The following is a 15,129-nucleotide window of genomic DNA, read 5'->3' as shown; positions in this document are numbered from 1 at the left end:
GGGGGGCACTCTGCCCGGCACAAAGATGGCGGTGGGGAGGGCGGAAGTCGGCGTCAGCGCGGAAGCGGCGCGCGCTCCTGACGTCATCGCGCGGCGCGGCGGGGAAGGCGCCTCGTGGAGCATGGAGCGGGACGGGGCGGCGGCGGCGGCGGCGGGGCCCGGCGGGGAGGCCCCGAGCTCGGCCCCAGCGCCCGGCCCGGCCCCGGCCCCGGCCCCGGCCCCGGCCCCGCGGCGCCGCCGCCGCAAGGCCGCCAAGAAGCGGCAGGAGGCGGCGGCCATCCCCCGGGGCAGGCCCAAGTCGGGGCGGGTGTGGAAGGAGCCGGGCAGGAAGAGGTGCGGGCGGGGCCGGGCGGGGGCTGCTCGCGGAGGGGCCCCGCGGGTCCCGGGCTGCCGAGGGGGGGCGGCCCCGCCTGCCCCCGCTGCCCGCCCGGCTCCGTGTCCCCGCGCAGGTTCTCGCTGATGGTCCGGGACAAGCCCCTGCGCGCCTCCTGGGAGCGGAAGGTGAAGGAGCGGCAGGAGAGGAGGCTCGTCCGGGAGCTGGCGCGGCAGCTGCAGGAGGGCAAGCAGAGGGAGCGAGAGGTAACGGGGCTGGGGCGCGTCGCACAGCCCCTCTGCACCTGCCCGGCCCCTCTGGGGGCTGTTCTGCCGGGCAGCCTGTGCCGGGGCGAGCTCTGAGCCCAGTCAGGCTGCGGGCAGAGGCTTCTCGCGCTCCCCGTTGCACGACGTCACGTCTCTGCTCGTGTCCTGGGCTTGGTGTTACCGTGGCAGGGCCCTGCAGGCTGCCTGTCCCACAGCGAGGACAACCCCACCGACTGCGGCCAGGCGGGACGCCGAACCCGCCGTTGTCCTGCCACGTGCAGGCTGCAAGTTGCTGACTTGGGATAAACTCGCTCGGTCAGCTCAAACCTCGTGTGGGGAGGTGGGGGAAGTGCCGACAGCTCAGCTTCGTGCAGTGGGTTTTGTGCACGTGCAGGTGTTGTGCTGCGGTAGCTGTGCAGCTCCCTGGCCGGTACCTCTATTGCGCTGTGGGCCAGCGCTAGTTGAGGTTTAAGGTAGGAGGATGGGACCTGCAGGGATGTTTTTGGTGCTTCGCCCACAGGAGAAGAAGCGGCGGCGGGAGGAGAACCTGAAGCGGCGCCTGGAGAACGAGCGGAAGGCAGAAATTGTCCAAGTGGTGAGTCCAGTGGGAAGAGACCTGGGAGCTGAGGGTGGTGGGGTGAAGAGGGCGTGATTATTGCCTCTTCCCTGCCACATGAGCTGGGGGACATTCCCAGGAGCATTAGGATAAGCTGCAGTGCTTTTCCACCTGCTTGAAAGCTGCCTCTTCCCCTCAGATCCGGAACCCAGCGAAGCTCAAGCGGGCGAAGAAGAAGCAGCTGCGGCGGGTGGAGAAGCGGGACACGCTGGCCATGCTCCAGAAGGCGCCTGTGCGGCACAAAGCAGCCACGGAATGAGGCCAGGGCACCGGGCGGCCGGGGCTCTGCGGGTCCTGCTCCTCTCTGGGGCCTCAGTGACGGACAGACAGCAGGACGGAGCTGGGGGGTCATGCAGTGCCCTGGATCTGCAGGATCCAGCTGCTGCATCCCCCTGACCTGTGAAGCCCCGGGGTGTTGTTGGTGCCTGGGTCTGGACCAAGAACTGCTTCAGCTGCCCAAATTTGCCTTTTCTTTATAAAAACAAAGAGGAACTGCTTTGGACTCGCCTCCAGTGGCTCAAGGGAAGACTGGCATCTCTGCCGAGGGTCTCCTCCTGTCTTCCCAGGGTTACAGAGAACCACAACCCCGTGTCCCCCAGGGCTCCCCTTCCTCCAGGAGGGGGTCTTGCCCCCCCCCCCGGAACAAGCACTGGGGTGGGGGCACCTCTGCTGTGCTGCAGAGGTTGGAGAGAGACTGCGTGGGGCAGTGCAGCCTCCTGCTGCCCCTCTCGCGGGGGGATGGTTTGGGGTGGGCTGGGAGACAGTGGGGAGGTGGGAGGAAGGAAGGGGCTTGGGGCTGGAAATCCACGTGTACTTTTTCACGTTTGTGTTTGGTTTTCTTGCCCTATAAACGTCTGTTTCTGCTCCTGGCTGTGCCTTCTGTCCGCGCTAAACTGGACCGGTGGGGATGGGCAGAATGCTGGGGGGGCAAGCCAGCCGCATAGCCCCCGAAGCACGGGGAGGGTTATTGCAATTGCAGGATCTCGGGGTTCCCCAGGGCGGCAGGCAGAGCCCCCTGTTGGGGTGTACCCAACACGCAGCGCCCACAGAGGGAGCACGGGGAGGGGTGAAGGACCCTCCAGGAGCCGCGGGGTGCGGCAGAGCCGAGGGTCATCGGCCGGGCGGGCTGCGCTCCCGCCGCTTCCTGGGTTAATGATTGCCGAGGCCGCGCAGGGCAGGGTGGGTGGCGGGCGCTGCCTCTCCCCAGCCGCCTGCCCCAGGGCCCGGCACCAGCCCAGCCTTCGCCTGCGCATGGTAAGAGGGGGCTTGGAGCCCGTCCCCGTGGTTTTGGGGCTTGCAGCTGGTTTTCCGGTCACGTTGCGTGGGTGAACGCAGCACCTCGTCCCTGGGCAGGGCTGGTGCTGGCGCTGTGCGGAGCTCCTGGCTCTGCAGTGGCCTGGCCAGGCTGAGTGAGGGGGGCTGGGACCTTGACATAAAGCTCACCTGCAGCCCCTCTGCCTCGTCCGGTGCCGGGGAGAAGGGGTAGAGGTGAGCGGGGGGCTGCTCGGCGGGACGCTGGGGGTGACGCATGGCGCTTCTGTCCCCAGGTCCACCATGGTGGAGGTGACGGTGACGCCGCAGTCCTCGCTGGCTGACCGGGCGGTGCAGGTGGTGGTGCGGGGGCTGGCCCCCTCGCAGCTGGTCACCCTGCGGGCCTGGCTGACGGACGAGCACGGCGAGCGCTTCCAAGCGCGTGCCTTCTACCGCGCCGACGAGGCGGGCGAGGTGGACGCCGGGAGGCACGCCGCCCTGGGGGGCAACTACGCTGGCGTCTGGCCCATGGGGCTCTTCTGGTTCCTGCAGCCCGACAGCCTCTTCCGACGGCTGGTGAAGCGCGACGTGGCGGGCAGCCCCTTCCTCGTCCACCTGGAGGTCTTCGATGGCCTCTGCCTGGTGACGGGGCCGCAGGACGAGCCGCTGGCCGCCTGCACGGCTGAGCGGTGGTATGTGGGCCCCGGCGTGCAGCGGGTGCCCATCCGGGAGGGACAGGTCCGGGGGGCCCTGCTGCTGCCACCAGGTGAGCACGGGGACACCCCCAGACCCAAAGGGCTTCGGTCTCCAGGCCCCCACCCTGGTGGCTTGAAGCTGGAGAGGGGCTTGGGGGGTTCCTCCACGGTGGCACCCTCGTGGTGACGGGTCCCGTGCTGCCCGCAGGGCCAGGTCCCTTCCCGGCGGTGATTGACCTGTTTGGGGGCGCGGGCGGCCTCATTGAGTTCCGGGCTGGGCTGCTGGCCAGCCGGGGCTTTGCGGTGCTGGCGCTGGCCTTCTTCGCCTACGAGGATCTGCCCCGCACCCTCACCCAGCTGGACCTGGAGTACTTCGAGGAGGCGGCCAACCTGCTCCTCCGGCACCCCAAGGTGAGCGCTGCAGGGCGGCGGGTGGCCCATGTGAGTGGGGACGTCCTGGGGCCTGGGGATGTCCCATCCAACAAGGATGTCCCTTGAGCAGGGATGGCTTCCTTGCGACCAGAGATGTCAGGGTGACTCCGGTGTGCTGGTGCCCAGGGACGTCCAAGCTCTGGGGCCGTGCTGGTGGCCAGGGGACACCGTGGTGACGTCCCACGGGGCGAGCGGTGCCACCAGGTTCTCCCTCTCCTCTCCTACCACAGGTGCGAGGCCCGGGCCTGGGCGTCGTCGGCGTGTCCAAAGGGGCTGAGGTGGCCCTGGCCATGGCCACCTTCCTCCCGCAAGTGGTGGCCACGGTGTGGATCAACGGCACAGCCTTCCTGCACGGCAACTCGCTGATCTACAAGGGCCTCCGCATCCCCCCCATCCCCTACCACACCGAGCGCATGCTCTTCACCGAGCTGGGCGCCATGGACAACTCGGCCATCTTCGCCGACCCGCGGGACCCCGCCTGCAGCGCCTCGGCCATCCCGGTGGAGAAGATCCAGGGGAAGGTCCTCTTCGTGGTGGGGGAGGCCGACCGCAGCTTCAACAGCAAGCTCTTCGCCCAGCTGGCCACCGCGCGCATGCGGCAGGACGGCTACCGCCTGCTCTCCTACCCGGGGGCTGGGCACCTCATCGAGCCCCCCGGCTCGCCCCTCTGCAGCGTCTCCAGCCTGCGGGGCAGCCCCCGGCCTGTGGTGTGGGGTGGGGAGCCCCAACCCCACGCCAAGGCGCAGGAGCACTCGTGGCAGGAGATCGTCCAGTTCCTGGAGCTGCACTTGGGCCCTGCCGCCTCCATCAAGCTGTGAGCCCTGCAATAAAGGCGCCCTGGGCACCGACCCTGGGCTTGTGCTCCCCCCCCCGCAACTGCTGACCGAGCACTGCGCTGCTGCCGTGCTCATTAAGGTTTAATGAGGCTGATAGCAGAGCACCTGTGGCTCAGCCCTTTGCCCTGGGCGTGGGTGCGCTGAGCTGGTGGGAGTTCAGGTCTGTTGGAATGGGATTTTTCCCCAGGCGATGCTCAGGAAGCCGTCTGGTGGACCGCAGAAAGGGGCAGGGGTGTCTGCTGCTCTGTGCCCACAAAAAAGCCCAAAGCCTTCCCAAGAAAGGTGAAAACCAAGCCTGCTTTGTGGGGCTGGCTGTCTCCAAGGAGCTGCAGTTTATTCCCCTGCAAAGGGGGAATGATGCCCCGTGGGTGCCCAGCTCCTGCATCTGGGGCTTGGGGGCTGAGCTCCAGGAGGGAGCGGTGGCTCCAGTGCTCCTTGGGTGTGGGACAGTGGCTGTCAAAAGCAGTGCTCAAACCCCAGCATCGTAGCCGGCAGCAAAGAGGTGCCTGCGTGGGGCTGTGCTGGGCGAGGAGCAGGGCTGGGACAGGTCTGGAGCTGGCTGTAACCCCAAAGCGGGTGGCGGTGTCGGGGTGATGGAGTTTAAGCTCCAATAAGGGCAGGACCCAGAAGGGAAACTTGGATGGGGGCCTGGGAGGGGAGCGTTCAGAGGGAACCCATGAAACGCTGCCGTCAGCAGCGACCCGAGGGGAGCGAGGTCCTTCCCTGCGCTGTGAGGCCGAGCAGCGCTGCCTGTGCCCCCAGCCTGGGCAAAACCCAGCTCTGGTTGTGTTTGTGCCCCGTCCATCACTTGGTCACGCCACAGGTCCTGCCCTGGGCACCCCAGCCCTGCGGGGCTCAGCACGGCCAGCGGTGCCACGCAGGCACAGCGGCAGCCACAGGAGGTGAGGGCTGAGCCGAGGGGTGGCCTGCGGGGACCCCTGGCCCTGTGCCATGCTGGCAGCAGCAGTCTCGATTCCCCATTCGCGGGAGCAGTTCTCCTGAGCCCCTGCAGCAGCGGGGCACGGTGCTCTTCCGACGACTTTCGGTTCCCCCGCAGCACCACAAGTGGGGCAGGGCGAGGGCGAGCGGCAGCCCGGGGGATCAGGGCACAACCGCCCCTTGGTCTTTGCAAGGGGGGGCACTGTGTCTGCTCCCCACAGCACCCCTGGAGCGTGCCAAGGACCCCACGGTGCTGCCGCAGGAGCTGGGGGTGCCCCAGCCGTGGAAACGCTCAGGGTCAGCTTGGATGGGGCTTTGGGCAACGTGACCTGGTGGAAGGCGTTCCTGCTGTTGGGCTGGGTGGTTTTTATGCATCCCTTCCAACCCCGACCATTCGAAGACACCCCCACCTTGACACGCTCCTGGTCCCATGGCCAGATGGGCGCCTGATGCCACCGCTGTCACCATCACCTCGTGCCAGACCCCGCGCCATGCAGCCCGGGAGGACGAAGGAGCCCACCGGTGCCCGCATGGTGCCGCTTCAGTCGCTGCTCTTGGTCCAGCTTAGCATCCTGACGGCATCGAGTCTCGATTCCCCATTCGCAGGGACGCAGGACAAGCCGTTCCTTTGAACAACTTTCGCTTCCTCCCACCGCCCCGGCATCGCCCTGGTGGGCTGCGGCAGCGGGGTCGTGCTGGCGTGGGAGCCCCGGGAAGGGCTCGTCCCCCGTGTGGGGCAGGAGGCACCGTCCCGTCCCTGCCGGTCATCTGATTGCTCCCCAGCCCCATGGCTATAAATGCACGGCCCCACTGCTGCCCCACGGAGAGCCCCGCGCTGCACTCAGCGCCGCCATGGGCTGGAGCCGCTCCTTGCTGCTGCCGCTGCTGCTGCTGCTGCCCGCGGGGCCGCACTCTGCCCTGGCGCTCCTGCAGTACCGCTACGACTGCGGGGACTACGGCATGCAGCTGCTGGCCTACCCCTCGCGGGGCCGCGCCGTCCGCTTCAAGGTCGTGGGTGAGTGGGGAGCTCAGGGACCCCTGGTGCCATCCCGACCCCGGGCTGAGCCACGTGGCTTCCGTGGGCTTTGGGGGGGTTCCCTGCACACCCACATCCCCGGGGAGCATCGCGGCACGGTGCTGTGCACTGGGATGGGGCCAGCAAGGGGATGTGGGTTCAGGGCCGCCTCATGCCCCCCCCCCCGCCCCCGGCATCCCCACAGATGAGTTTGGCACCCGCTTTGAAGTGGCCAACTGCTCCATCTGCCTGCACTGGCTCAACACCGGGGCAGATGGCGCGCTCATCTTCTCCTCTGGCTATGAGGGCTGCCACGTCCTGGTCAAGGTGAGGCTGCTTCCCGCTCGCGGGGTGCCCGGTGGGGCAGGACGGGGGGGTGTGACGGCCCCTCCTGTCCCCCCCACAGGATGACCGCTATGTCCTGAGGGTGCAGCTGGAGGAAACGCTGCTCAGCGGGGTGGCGGTCGCCTCCTACGAGGTGAACATGACCTGCCCGCAGCCGGCTGACTACGAGACCGTCGCTGACACGAGTGTGCGTGGCCACCTCGAGTCCGTTCGGGGCAACGGCGTCCACCAGAGCCAGGCTGATGTCCTCGTCCCCCAGCCCCAGGCTGGCCTCCTGCAGCACGTATCCCAGTCCGCCCTGGCTGTCCCCGTCCCCCAGCTGCCCCCCCGACCCCCCAGGGACCAGGTTCACCCCGTGGTGCAGACACAGCCAGCTCTAGTGCACCCGGGGCTGCAGCGCCAGCCCCAGCCCAGCCTGGGTCTCCCGGGGCTCCAGCCCCAGAACCAGCCAGGAGCAGCTCGCCCCCTCACCCAGCCCCAGCCAGGCTTCATTCGCCCGGCTCTGCAATCCCAGAACCAGCATGGGGCGGTGCACCCCGGGGGGCAGACCCGCCCGGGCCTCCTTCGCCCGGGCCTTCAGCTCCAGAACCAGCCTGGGCTGCTGCAGCCGGGGGTGCAAACCCAGCCGGGTCTCCTTCGGCCGGGGCTTCAGCCCCAAAACCAAAATGGCTTGGTGCACCCTGGGGGGCAAACCCAAACAGGTCTCCTTCGACCGGGGCTTCAGCCCCCAAACCAGAATGGCTTGGTGCACCCTGGGGGGCAAACCCAGCCGGGTCTCCTTCGCCCAGGGCTTCAGTCCCAAAGCCAGAACGGCTTGGTGCACCCTGGGGGGCAAACCCAGCCAGGCCTCCTTCGCCCAGGGCTTCAGTCCCAAAGCCAGAATGGCTTGGTGCACCCTGGGGGGCAAACCCAGCCAGGCCTCCTTCGCCCAGGGCTTCAGTCCCAAAGCCAGAACGGCTTGGTGCACCCTGGGGGGCAAACCCAGCCAGGCCTCCTTCGCCCAGGGCTTCAGTCCCAAAGCCAGAACGGCTTGGTGCACCCTGGGGGGCAAACCCAGCCGGGTCTCCTTCGCCCAGGGCTTCAGTCCCAAAGCCAGAACGGCTTGGTGCACCCTGGGGCGCAAACCCAGCCAGGCCTCTTTCGCCCGGGGCTTCAGTCCCAAAACCAGCCTGGACTGGTGCACCCTGGGGTACAAACCCAGCCGGGTCTCTTTCGCCCGGGGCTACAGCTCCAGCACCAGCCCGGGCTGGTGCCCCCCGGCCTGCAGCCTGGCTCGGTGCACGCCGGTGCTCAGACGCAAGCCGGCTTTTCACGCCCGGGGCTTCAGCCCCAAAGCCAGCCGGGCTCCGTTCTCCCCAGCCTCCAGTCCCACTCCCACGCCGGCCTCATCCGCCCTGGCCTCCAGAGCCAGGCAGGGCTGCTGCAGCCCGGCCAGCCCCGACCGGGGCTGCTGCGACCGGCACTTGCGCCTCGGCCGGGGCTGGTGCGCCCGGGGCTGCAGCCGCAAGCCCAGCCGGGTCTGCTGCACCCCGGCCTTCACCCCCAGCCCGGTCTGCTGCGCCCCACGGCTCTCTTCTACCCCTCGGCAGGGGCAGGTGGGTCGGGGGGGGTGGGATGGGGGCTGCAGCCGGGGTGGGGGCATCCCCGGGGACGGGAGGGGAGGGGTTGGGGGAGCAGGGGGGGGGTGCTCAGGGCGGGCAGGGGGATGCATGGGCAGGAGGACACTGAAGGTGGGCAGGGGATGCTTGCACAGGAGGACGTTTGGGGTGGGCAAGGGGATGCTGGAGGTGAGCAGGGGGTATTTGGGGTGGGCAGGAGATGTTTGGGGTGGGCAAGGGGATGCTGAGGGTGAGTAGGGAGATATTTGGGGAGAGCAGGGGGATGCTCATTGCAGGCAGAGGGATGCTCAGGACGGGCAGAGGGGTGCTGAGGGGAGCTCCCCCCCGCCCCCCCCGGACCCCTTAGGCACGCAGCTGACGCGGGAGCAGTGCCAGGTGGCAGCGGGGCGGCTGTCCTGCGTGGCCCCGTCGGGCCGCGATGCCTGCCTGCAGGCGGGGTGCTGCTACGATGACACGGACCGTGCAACGCCCTGCTATTACGGCAACACAGGTAGGGGGCTCGGGGGGAGGGGGTCGCCCCATCACCTGCCGGTGCCCTGCGGCCGCTGCCTTGCCCGTAACCGGTGCCGCCGCGTGCCGCAGCCACCGTGCAGTGCCTGCCGGAGGGGCACTTCGTGCTGGTGGTGCCGCGGGGCCTCTCCGTGCAGCCCTACAACCTGGACAGCGTGCGCCTGGCCAGCAGCACCCAGCCCGGCTGCCAGCCCGCCCAGGCCACCGAGACCTTCGTCATGTTCCACTTCCCCGTCACGCAGTGCGGCACCACCGTGCAGGTTGGGGACGCAGCCCCCGGGGCTCTGGGTTCGGGAGGTGGGAGAGGGAAGCCTGACACCCCCCCCGACACACGTGTTCCCCCCCCAGGTGATCGAGGACCGGCTGATCTACGAGAACCAGCTCATCTCCACCATCGACGTCCAGCCGGGTCCCCGCGGCTCCATCACGCGGGACAGCGTCTACATGTAAGGGGACGCGGGGTGGGGGCGTGGGGCAGCAGGACCCCCCCCCCGCCACGCGGCTCACCCCGCCGGTTCCCCCGCAGCCTCCACGCCCGCTGCATCTACAACGCCAGCGAGCTGCTGCCGCTGCGCCTGGAGGTGGCCGTGCCCCCCACCGCCGCCCCCATGGCGCAGCCGGGGCCGCTGCGGCTGCAGCTGCGCATCGCCACCGGTGAGCAGCCCCCTGGGGCCCCCCCGTCTGTCCCCCTGCCCGCCCCCCCGACGGCTGCAGCCCGCTCAGCATCGTGCCCTCCCGCAGACGAGAGCTACAGCGCCTACCACACCGACGGCGACTACCCCCTGGTGAAGGTGCTGCGGGACCCCATCTACGTGGAGGTCCGGCTGCTGCAGAAGACCGACCCCAACCTGGTGCTGGTGCTGCACCAGTGCTGGGCGTCCCCCAGCACCGGCCCGGCGGCCGAGCCCCAGTGGCCCATCCTGGTGGATGGGTGAGCAGGCGGGGAGGGGGCGGCCGGGGGGGTGCTCGCACGCACTGACGGCGGGTCCCCCTCTCCAAGGTGTCCCTTCGCTGGGGACAACTACAGGACGCAGCTGGTGCCGGTGGGACCCGCCTCGCCGCAGCTGCCCTTCCCCAGCCACTACCAGCGCTTCGTCGTCTCCACCTTTGCCTTCGTGGAGACCCCCTCCATGGCGGTGCTGGAGGGAGAGGTGAGGCGGGGGGGTGCGGGTCCCCGTGCTGCGGGGGTCCCCTTGCTCTGTGGGACACGGAGCAACGCGTGACGTGTCGCCGCGGCTCGCAGGTGTACATCTTGTGCAGCGCCTCGGTGTGCCACCTCGCACAGCCCGAGCCCTGCCGGCCCTCCTGCCAGCTGGCCGTGCCCTCCCGTAAGTGTGACTTGGTGTGGGGGGGTCCTGACTGCCGCTGGCTCTCCCACACCAACCCCCACGCCCCCTCCCCAGGAGCTCGCCGGTCAGCGGGGGACAGGGGGACAGCGACCGCCGTGGGCACAGTCACCTCCCAGGGACGAGTCGTCTTCCCCAAGAGGCCTGCGGCGGGGAGAGGCTGAGCCCCGCGCTGCCGCTTCCCTGGGGCGCTGGCTGCCCTCCTTCTCCTCCTTCTCCTTCTCCTCCTCCTCAGCCCCTGCCTCCGGGCCAGCCCCCTGGGTCCCCCTGGCCCTGGCGGCAAGCAGGAACCCCGAACAATAAACCAGTGAAAAGCACGGCTGCGGCCGCAGGATCGTAGTGTCTTGTCTGTGCAGGAGGGGAGCTCCATCGCAAAAGAAAAGGCCGAAGCCTTGGAGCTGCCCTGGCCGCAAATCCTCTGCCCCGTGGTCACTGCCCCTCAGACAGCACAGAGCCAGGGGAGGGAGGGGAGCGCCCCGCCGCCCCTGCCCCTGCCCTCACCCCGCCCTGGCAGCAGCACACCCTTCCCCAGCGGGCTGAGCACGGCTAAGGTGAATAATTCTTTATTTCCATAACGAAACTAGGTAACTGCTTACAAAACCTGCACAGTCCCCCCCTTCCCTCCACACATCCCCCCACAACCCATCACAAACTTCCACCCACGCGTGGGTCGGAGCCGTTCGGTGCATCAGTTACAGCCACGGAAGAGAATCTAAAGCCAGAAAGACAAACACCAAACTGGAAAAGAAGAAAAAACTGAAACAACAAATCCATGAAGCACAGGGAGGGCGACATCCAACTACCTTCCCCTCTGCCCACAGCTAGAGCAGGGGAGCCTAAAGGAGTAACAGAACACCTCCCTCCCTCCCCCCCCCCCCCCCAATTCCCTCCCCCCCAACCCCCCACCCGCCCCAAACCCCAGCGCTGCAGCGGGAGATGCCGGCCCCAGGCCCGGGGCTACAGGCTGTAGAACTTGAGGCTCCGGTCCATGCCCGTCGAGGCGATGAACTTGGCGTGGTGGCCAAAAGCCACTCCCGTGGTGAGGCCGCTGTGCTCTGGGGAGGGAAGGCAGCAGGCGGTTAGGGCACAGCCAGGCCGAGGCGCTTCCCCTCCCGCCCTCACCCCCGTGCCCCGCACCGGTGAAGTGGAGGATTTCCGTCCACTGCTTGCAGATGTAGATCTGGACGTCTGTCCCGCCCAGCGCCAGGTAGGTGCCGCTCTGGTCAAAGATGAGAGACTTCACCTGTGAAGGAGAGGGGGAACAAGGCTTCAGGACATGCCTGGGAAGCTCCAGCTGCCGTGCCGGGGGGGGGCAGCACCTCCTCTCCGCCCCAACGCCCACGCAGCGCCACCGGCACCTCCACGCCAGGCTTCCCAGAGCGCGTGAGCGGGGCTGGGGTGGCCAACAGCGGCCCAGCAGGCTGCCAGCCGCGGGGAAAAGGGACTGCCACACACCTCGAAGTTATTGTCCAGCTGCAGCGTCTTGAAGTTCTTGAGCTTACGCAAGTCCCAGAGCTTGACAGAAGAGTCGTCTGCAGCTGTGGCCAGGTAGTAGCCGTTCTCGGAGAAGGCGATGCTGGTGATGGGGCCCGAGTGCCCCGGGAAGTTGGCCACGTTGGTGCGTTCCTGGGGACAGGAGGGTCAGACACGGGCCGCTGGCAGGGAGACGCTGCCTCGGGCACCCCAGCCTCCCCAGGGCTGCAGGTTGGCCAGGAAAGCCAAGGTGACAACAGCCCCCAGGGGACAGCAAGACTCTGCCCGTTCCCGGAGAAGCAGGGATGAGGAAAGCCCCAGGGTTGCGTCCCCGCCACGCGGCGCCAAACTCCCTCTGCTGTTCACATCAGCCCCAGGGACACCGGAGAGCAGATCCCTACAGCTATCGCCCTCTGTCCGTGTAGCTCAGCCCACGGCAAATTGCACAGTCAGGCTGCTGCAGAGTTAAAATGGCCCAGCGAGCCAGCACGGGGCCACACGCGTTGGTTGGAGCTACAGCACAGCCGCTGGGCACCAAGCCGAACGCGCCGCCGACTCCCCACCCCCCTGCGCGCCCCGGGCCAGCCCTACCTTCAGATCCCAGATCTTGATCTGAGAGTCCATCGTCCCTGTTCCAAAAATGAGCCCGTCTGGGTGGAACTGGGCGCAGGTGAGAGCTGCAGAGACACAGGGAAACATCGGAGGGCTGAGGAGACTCTGCCCTGGGAGAGCCCTTCTACCAAGAGCCCCCAGATGAGTTCTCCCATGCTCCGAGAGGCCACGGACCCGTGGGCAGAAAAATACCTCTCCGCATGGTCACGAGACCCCCCCGGGTGGGCACACTCAGCCTTACCACAGCCAGAGCTCTCATCTGTCACCTTGGTGAGGACACGGCCGGTCTGGATGTCCGAGAAAGCCCAGTACTGGAAGAGAGGAAGAGGGTGCTGAGCACACAGCGACAAAGCGGGGTGTCTGCACGCCCTGCGCCAGGTCCGGGCCTCACCTGGTCATCAGAAGAGCTGAGCAGGTAGTCACCCGTGGCGTGCAGACTCAGCCCGGTCACGGAGCCCTCGTGGGCACGCACAACCTGCACGCAGGAGGCGTTGGGCACAGACCAGATCCGGATGGTAGCATCGGGAGAAGCCGAGAACACCAACTCCTGGAGAGGGACGAGGCAGGAAGGTTAACGCCAAAATACCACCGTGCCTCCACGCGGAACCTGCCTACAGGCAGGAACTGGCCAGAGAAAGACACAGGGTGCCCGATCTGGGCAAGTCTGGCCACGAAGGAAGAGGCCAGAACAGGCAGCAGCGCACCTGCGAGGGGTGGAACACGACGCTGGTGACCTTCTTGGAGTGGCCCTTGAGGGTCGCCAGGATCTGCTCTGAGCTCTTGTCAAAGACGATGACGTTTTTATCAGCCCCGCCTGGAAAACACAGCGGGGAGCTGTAAGAGATGGAGCGAGGCCAGCCAAGTCCAACGTCCACCCGCTGCTCCTGGAGAGCTCTGTCCTGGGAAGCTTTGCCATGAGCCGAGAGAATTCCTCAGGCCCCTTTGCCCACCTCAGCCCCCAGAAGCACAAAGGGCCCCGCTCCCAAGCAGCCGCAGGCTCTCTGTTGCCACCAGATTCCCCGTGACACGGAGGTGGCTCCCTTACCGGTGAGGATCTTGTTGGTGTCGGAAGGACAGAGGTCCAAGGCCAGGATCCCCGGGATGCTGGCACTGTGCAGCCCCTGCACGATGCAGAAGGACGCCACATTAGTGCTGCGAGCAAGAAAACGCTCCCAAGGGAACGGAGGGGGCCCTGGAGGGAGCCCAGGGTGCTTTGATTTAGCTGTAGGAGCCCGCACCACACGCACCCCAGCACAGATCCCCGTGGGAAGAGCCACGACCCTCTCCTAGCTCTGCCCAGCAGCAGACCCATCGCCTTTTGATGTTGCCAAGCGCGTACCCAGCCGCAAGGAGAGAGTTTTTGAGTGCCCGTCCCACATCGCGGCACTCACCACATGCGAGGCGACCTGCCGGTACTTGCTGAGCTCCTCCGGCTTCACCAGCTCCTCCGGAACCGTCTTGCCTCTCTGCAGAAGGAAAACGGTGCAGGGATGAACACCTCAGGATGCGTCACGTCCTAACTTCCGCAGCATCTTGGGAGTAGAATGTGGCTGCTCACCTTCTTACGCTCCGTGGTCAGCACCGTGGCCTTGTCTTGAAGCTACAAAACGAGAGGACAGCGTCTGCAGCCTGACCTAAGCTCCCGCAGCGGCAGGCTGGAGAACAGCCGCTGAGGTCTGCAGCAGCACAAGCGGCAGATCCTTACCTTCTGGATGATCTCGGGGGTCATGCCTGCGAGCTCTCCCAGGTCCATGGACTCCCCAGCTCCCTGCGGGGCGCACGCTCGGTTACACGCGGGAAGGGAGCACAGGGGAAAACCACAAAGTGCGGCAGCGGGGGACTCACCGCCACGTTGGGCTGGGAGGACGGCACGGTCTGGGGCACGATGAGGCCGGCCTGCGGTTTCAGCGTCGCCAGAGCTGCGGAGGCAGAGAAGTCCCGTGAGTCCCTGCCCTCTCCCCCCGAGGCTCACGGCTGCCCTCCTTCCACCGTCACCTTCTCTGGCAGCAGTGACCTCCTTGGTGAGCCGAGCGATGACGCGGCAGGCGGCGTCGTGCTGGTAGAGCGCGTGGGACAGCTCCTGGCGCGTGGTCTGCAGCTGCTGGCGCAGGGTGAAGCTGTGCAGCATGACGGCGTCCTGCCGGGACGGGGCAGAGTCAGGCGGGCAGGCAGACACGCTCGGCCCCGTTACCGGCCTCCGCTCCCGGCCGCCACTCACCCACTCATCCTGCAGCGCCTTCAGGATGGCCGGGATGCTCGTGGCAGACGGCGGCTTGGGCCGGATCGGGTGGGCGACTGCCAACGGGACAGCACGGGAGGGTCAGCCGCGTCCTCCACGCCCCGCAGCCCCCCGGGACCGGCCTTCCCCTCCGCGCCCCGGCCCTGCGGCCCGGCCTCGTGCCCGCACCGGGAGGCTCGGCCTGCCCCAGCCCCGGGGAGGGGCCGGGCCCCGCCGCCCGCCGGTACCCTTGATGTCGATGAGCTGCTCCTCGGACAGCGGCTGGTTGTTGACGGGGTCGGTGCCGTTCTCCGCGATGTACTTCTCGATCAGCCGCCGCTCGTAGACGTGGTTGGAGACGGGCGAGACGCACGGGTGCTCGGGGACCTCGTTGGAGACTGTGGGGAGGGCGCGGGTCACGGCGCGGCACCGACAGCGACCCCGGTACCGGTACCGGCAGGGCCCCGGCCGCCCCCCGCCCCCCGCCGCCGCGCCCCGCGCTCACTGGAGCAGATGAGGGCCATGGCGGGCCCTGCGCTGCCGCCCCGCTCCGCTCCTGGCTCCGCTTCCGGTTCCGGTCCCGGGGCGGCGCGCTCCGCCGCTCCCGCCGCCTCACGCGGGCTCCGCCGCCGGAAACGGAAGC

The 15,129-nt window shown here is 68.0% G+C and overlaps 4 protein-coding genes across 6 annotated transcripts; 3 read left to right on the top strand and 1 right to left on the bottom strand.

The window, feature by feature from the left end:
* The first annotated feature begins 85 nt into the window (after window positions 1-85).
* CCDC86 (coiled-coil domain containing 86) lies at window positions 86-2,065 on the top strand. The gene is made up of 4 exons (XM_035539200.2): window positions 86-333; window positions 450-579; window positions 1,100-1,174; window positions 1,335-2,065. The coding sequence occupies exons 1-4, from the start codon at window positions 122-124 to the stop codon at window positions 1,452-1,454; spliced, it is 537 nt and encodes a 178-aa protein (XP_035395093.2). The 5' UTR covers window positions 86-121; the 3' UTR covers window positions 1,455-2,065.
* Window positions 2,066-2,749: 684 nt separating this feature from the next.
* LOC118244478 (acyl-coenzyme A amino acid N-acyltransferase 2-like) lies at window positions 2,750-4,391 on the top strand. The gene is made up of 3 exons (XM_035539500.1): window positions 2,750-3,212; window positions 3,350-3,552; window positions 3,804-4,391. The coding sequence occupies exons 1-3, from the start codon at window positions 2,750-2,752 to the stop codon at window positions 4,389-4,391; spliced, it is 1,254 nt and encodes a 417-aa protein (XP_035395393.1).
* A 1,617-nt stretch (window positions 4,392-6,008) lies between these two features.
* On the top strand, window positions 6,009-10,516 carry ZP1 (zona pellucida glycoprotein 1). 2 transcript variants are annotated; one of them, XM_050710946.1, is made up of 12 exons: window positions 6,009-6,363; window positions 6,569-6,690; window positions 6,770-7,337; window positions 7,410-8,303; window positions 8,674-8,817; window positions 8,910-9,097; window positions 9,186-9,283; window positions 9,364-9,491; window positions 9,579-9,768; window positions 9,838-9,988; window positions 10,081-10,165; window positions 10,241-10,516. In XM_050710946.1, the coding sequence occupies exons 1-12, from the start codon at window positions 6,201-6,203 to the stop codon at window positions 10,345-10,347; spliced, it is 2,838 nt and encodes a 945-aa protein (XP_050566903.1). In that variant the 5' UTR covers window positions 6,009-6,200; the 3' UTR covers window positions 10,348-10,516. The 2 variants fall into 2 exon arrangements, with proteins under 2 accessions (XP_050566903.1, XP_035395391.1); XM_035539498.2 differs by having other exon boundaries at window positions 6,047-6,363; window positions 6,770-8,303.
* Window positions 10,517-10,731: 215 nt separating this feature from the next.
* Window positions 10,732-15,128, bottom strand: PRPF19 (pre-mRNA processing factor 19). 2 transcript variants are annotated; one of them, XM_035539826.1, is made up of 16 exons: window positions 14,992-15,128; window positions 14,735-14,884; window positions 14,487-14,563; window positions 14,264-14,405; window positions 14,114-14,187; window positions 13,974-14,036; window positions 13,827-13,868; window positions 13,660-13,734; window positions 13,314-13,389; window positions 12,973-13,082; window positions 12,660-12,815; window positions 12,510-12,579; window positions 12,248-12,333; window positions 11,639-11,809; window positions 11,321-11,426; window positions 10,732-11,238 (listed from the first exon to the last, which is right to left on the bottom strand). In XM_035539826.1, the coding sequence occupies exons 1-16, from the start codon at window positions 15,008-15,010 to the stop codon at window positions 11,141-11,143; spliced, it is 1,515 nt and encodes a 504-aa protein (XP_035395719.1). In that variant the 5' UTR covers window positions 15,011-15,128; the 3' UTR covers window positions 10,732-11,140. The 2 variants fall into 2 exon arrangements, with proteins under 2 accessions (XP_035395719.1, XP_035395718.1); XM_035539825.2 differs by having other exon boundaries at window positions 11,106-11,238; window positions 14,264-14,563; window positions 14,992-15,070.
* Between the last annotated feature and the right edge of the window lies 1 nt (window position 15,129).

Source organism: Cygnus atratus, chromosome 5 (assembly GCF_013377495.2).
Source record: "Cygnus atratus isolate AKBS03 ecotype Queensland, Australia chromosome 5, CAtr_DNAZoo_HiC_assembly, whole genome shotgun sequence".
Taxonomy (NCBI): domain Eukaryota; kingdom Metazoa; phylum Chordata; class Aves; order Anseriformes; family Anatidae; genus Cygnus; species Cygnus atratus.
This window is presented reverse-complemented; position numbering and strand designations above follow the sequence as displayed.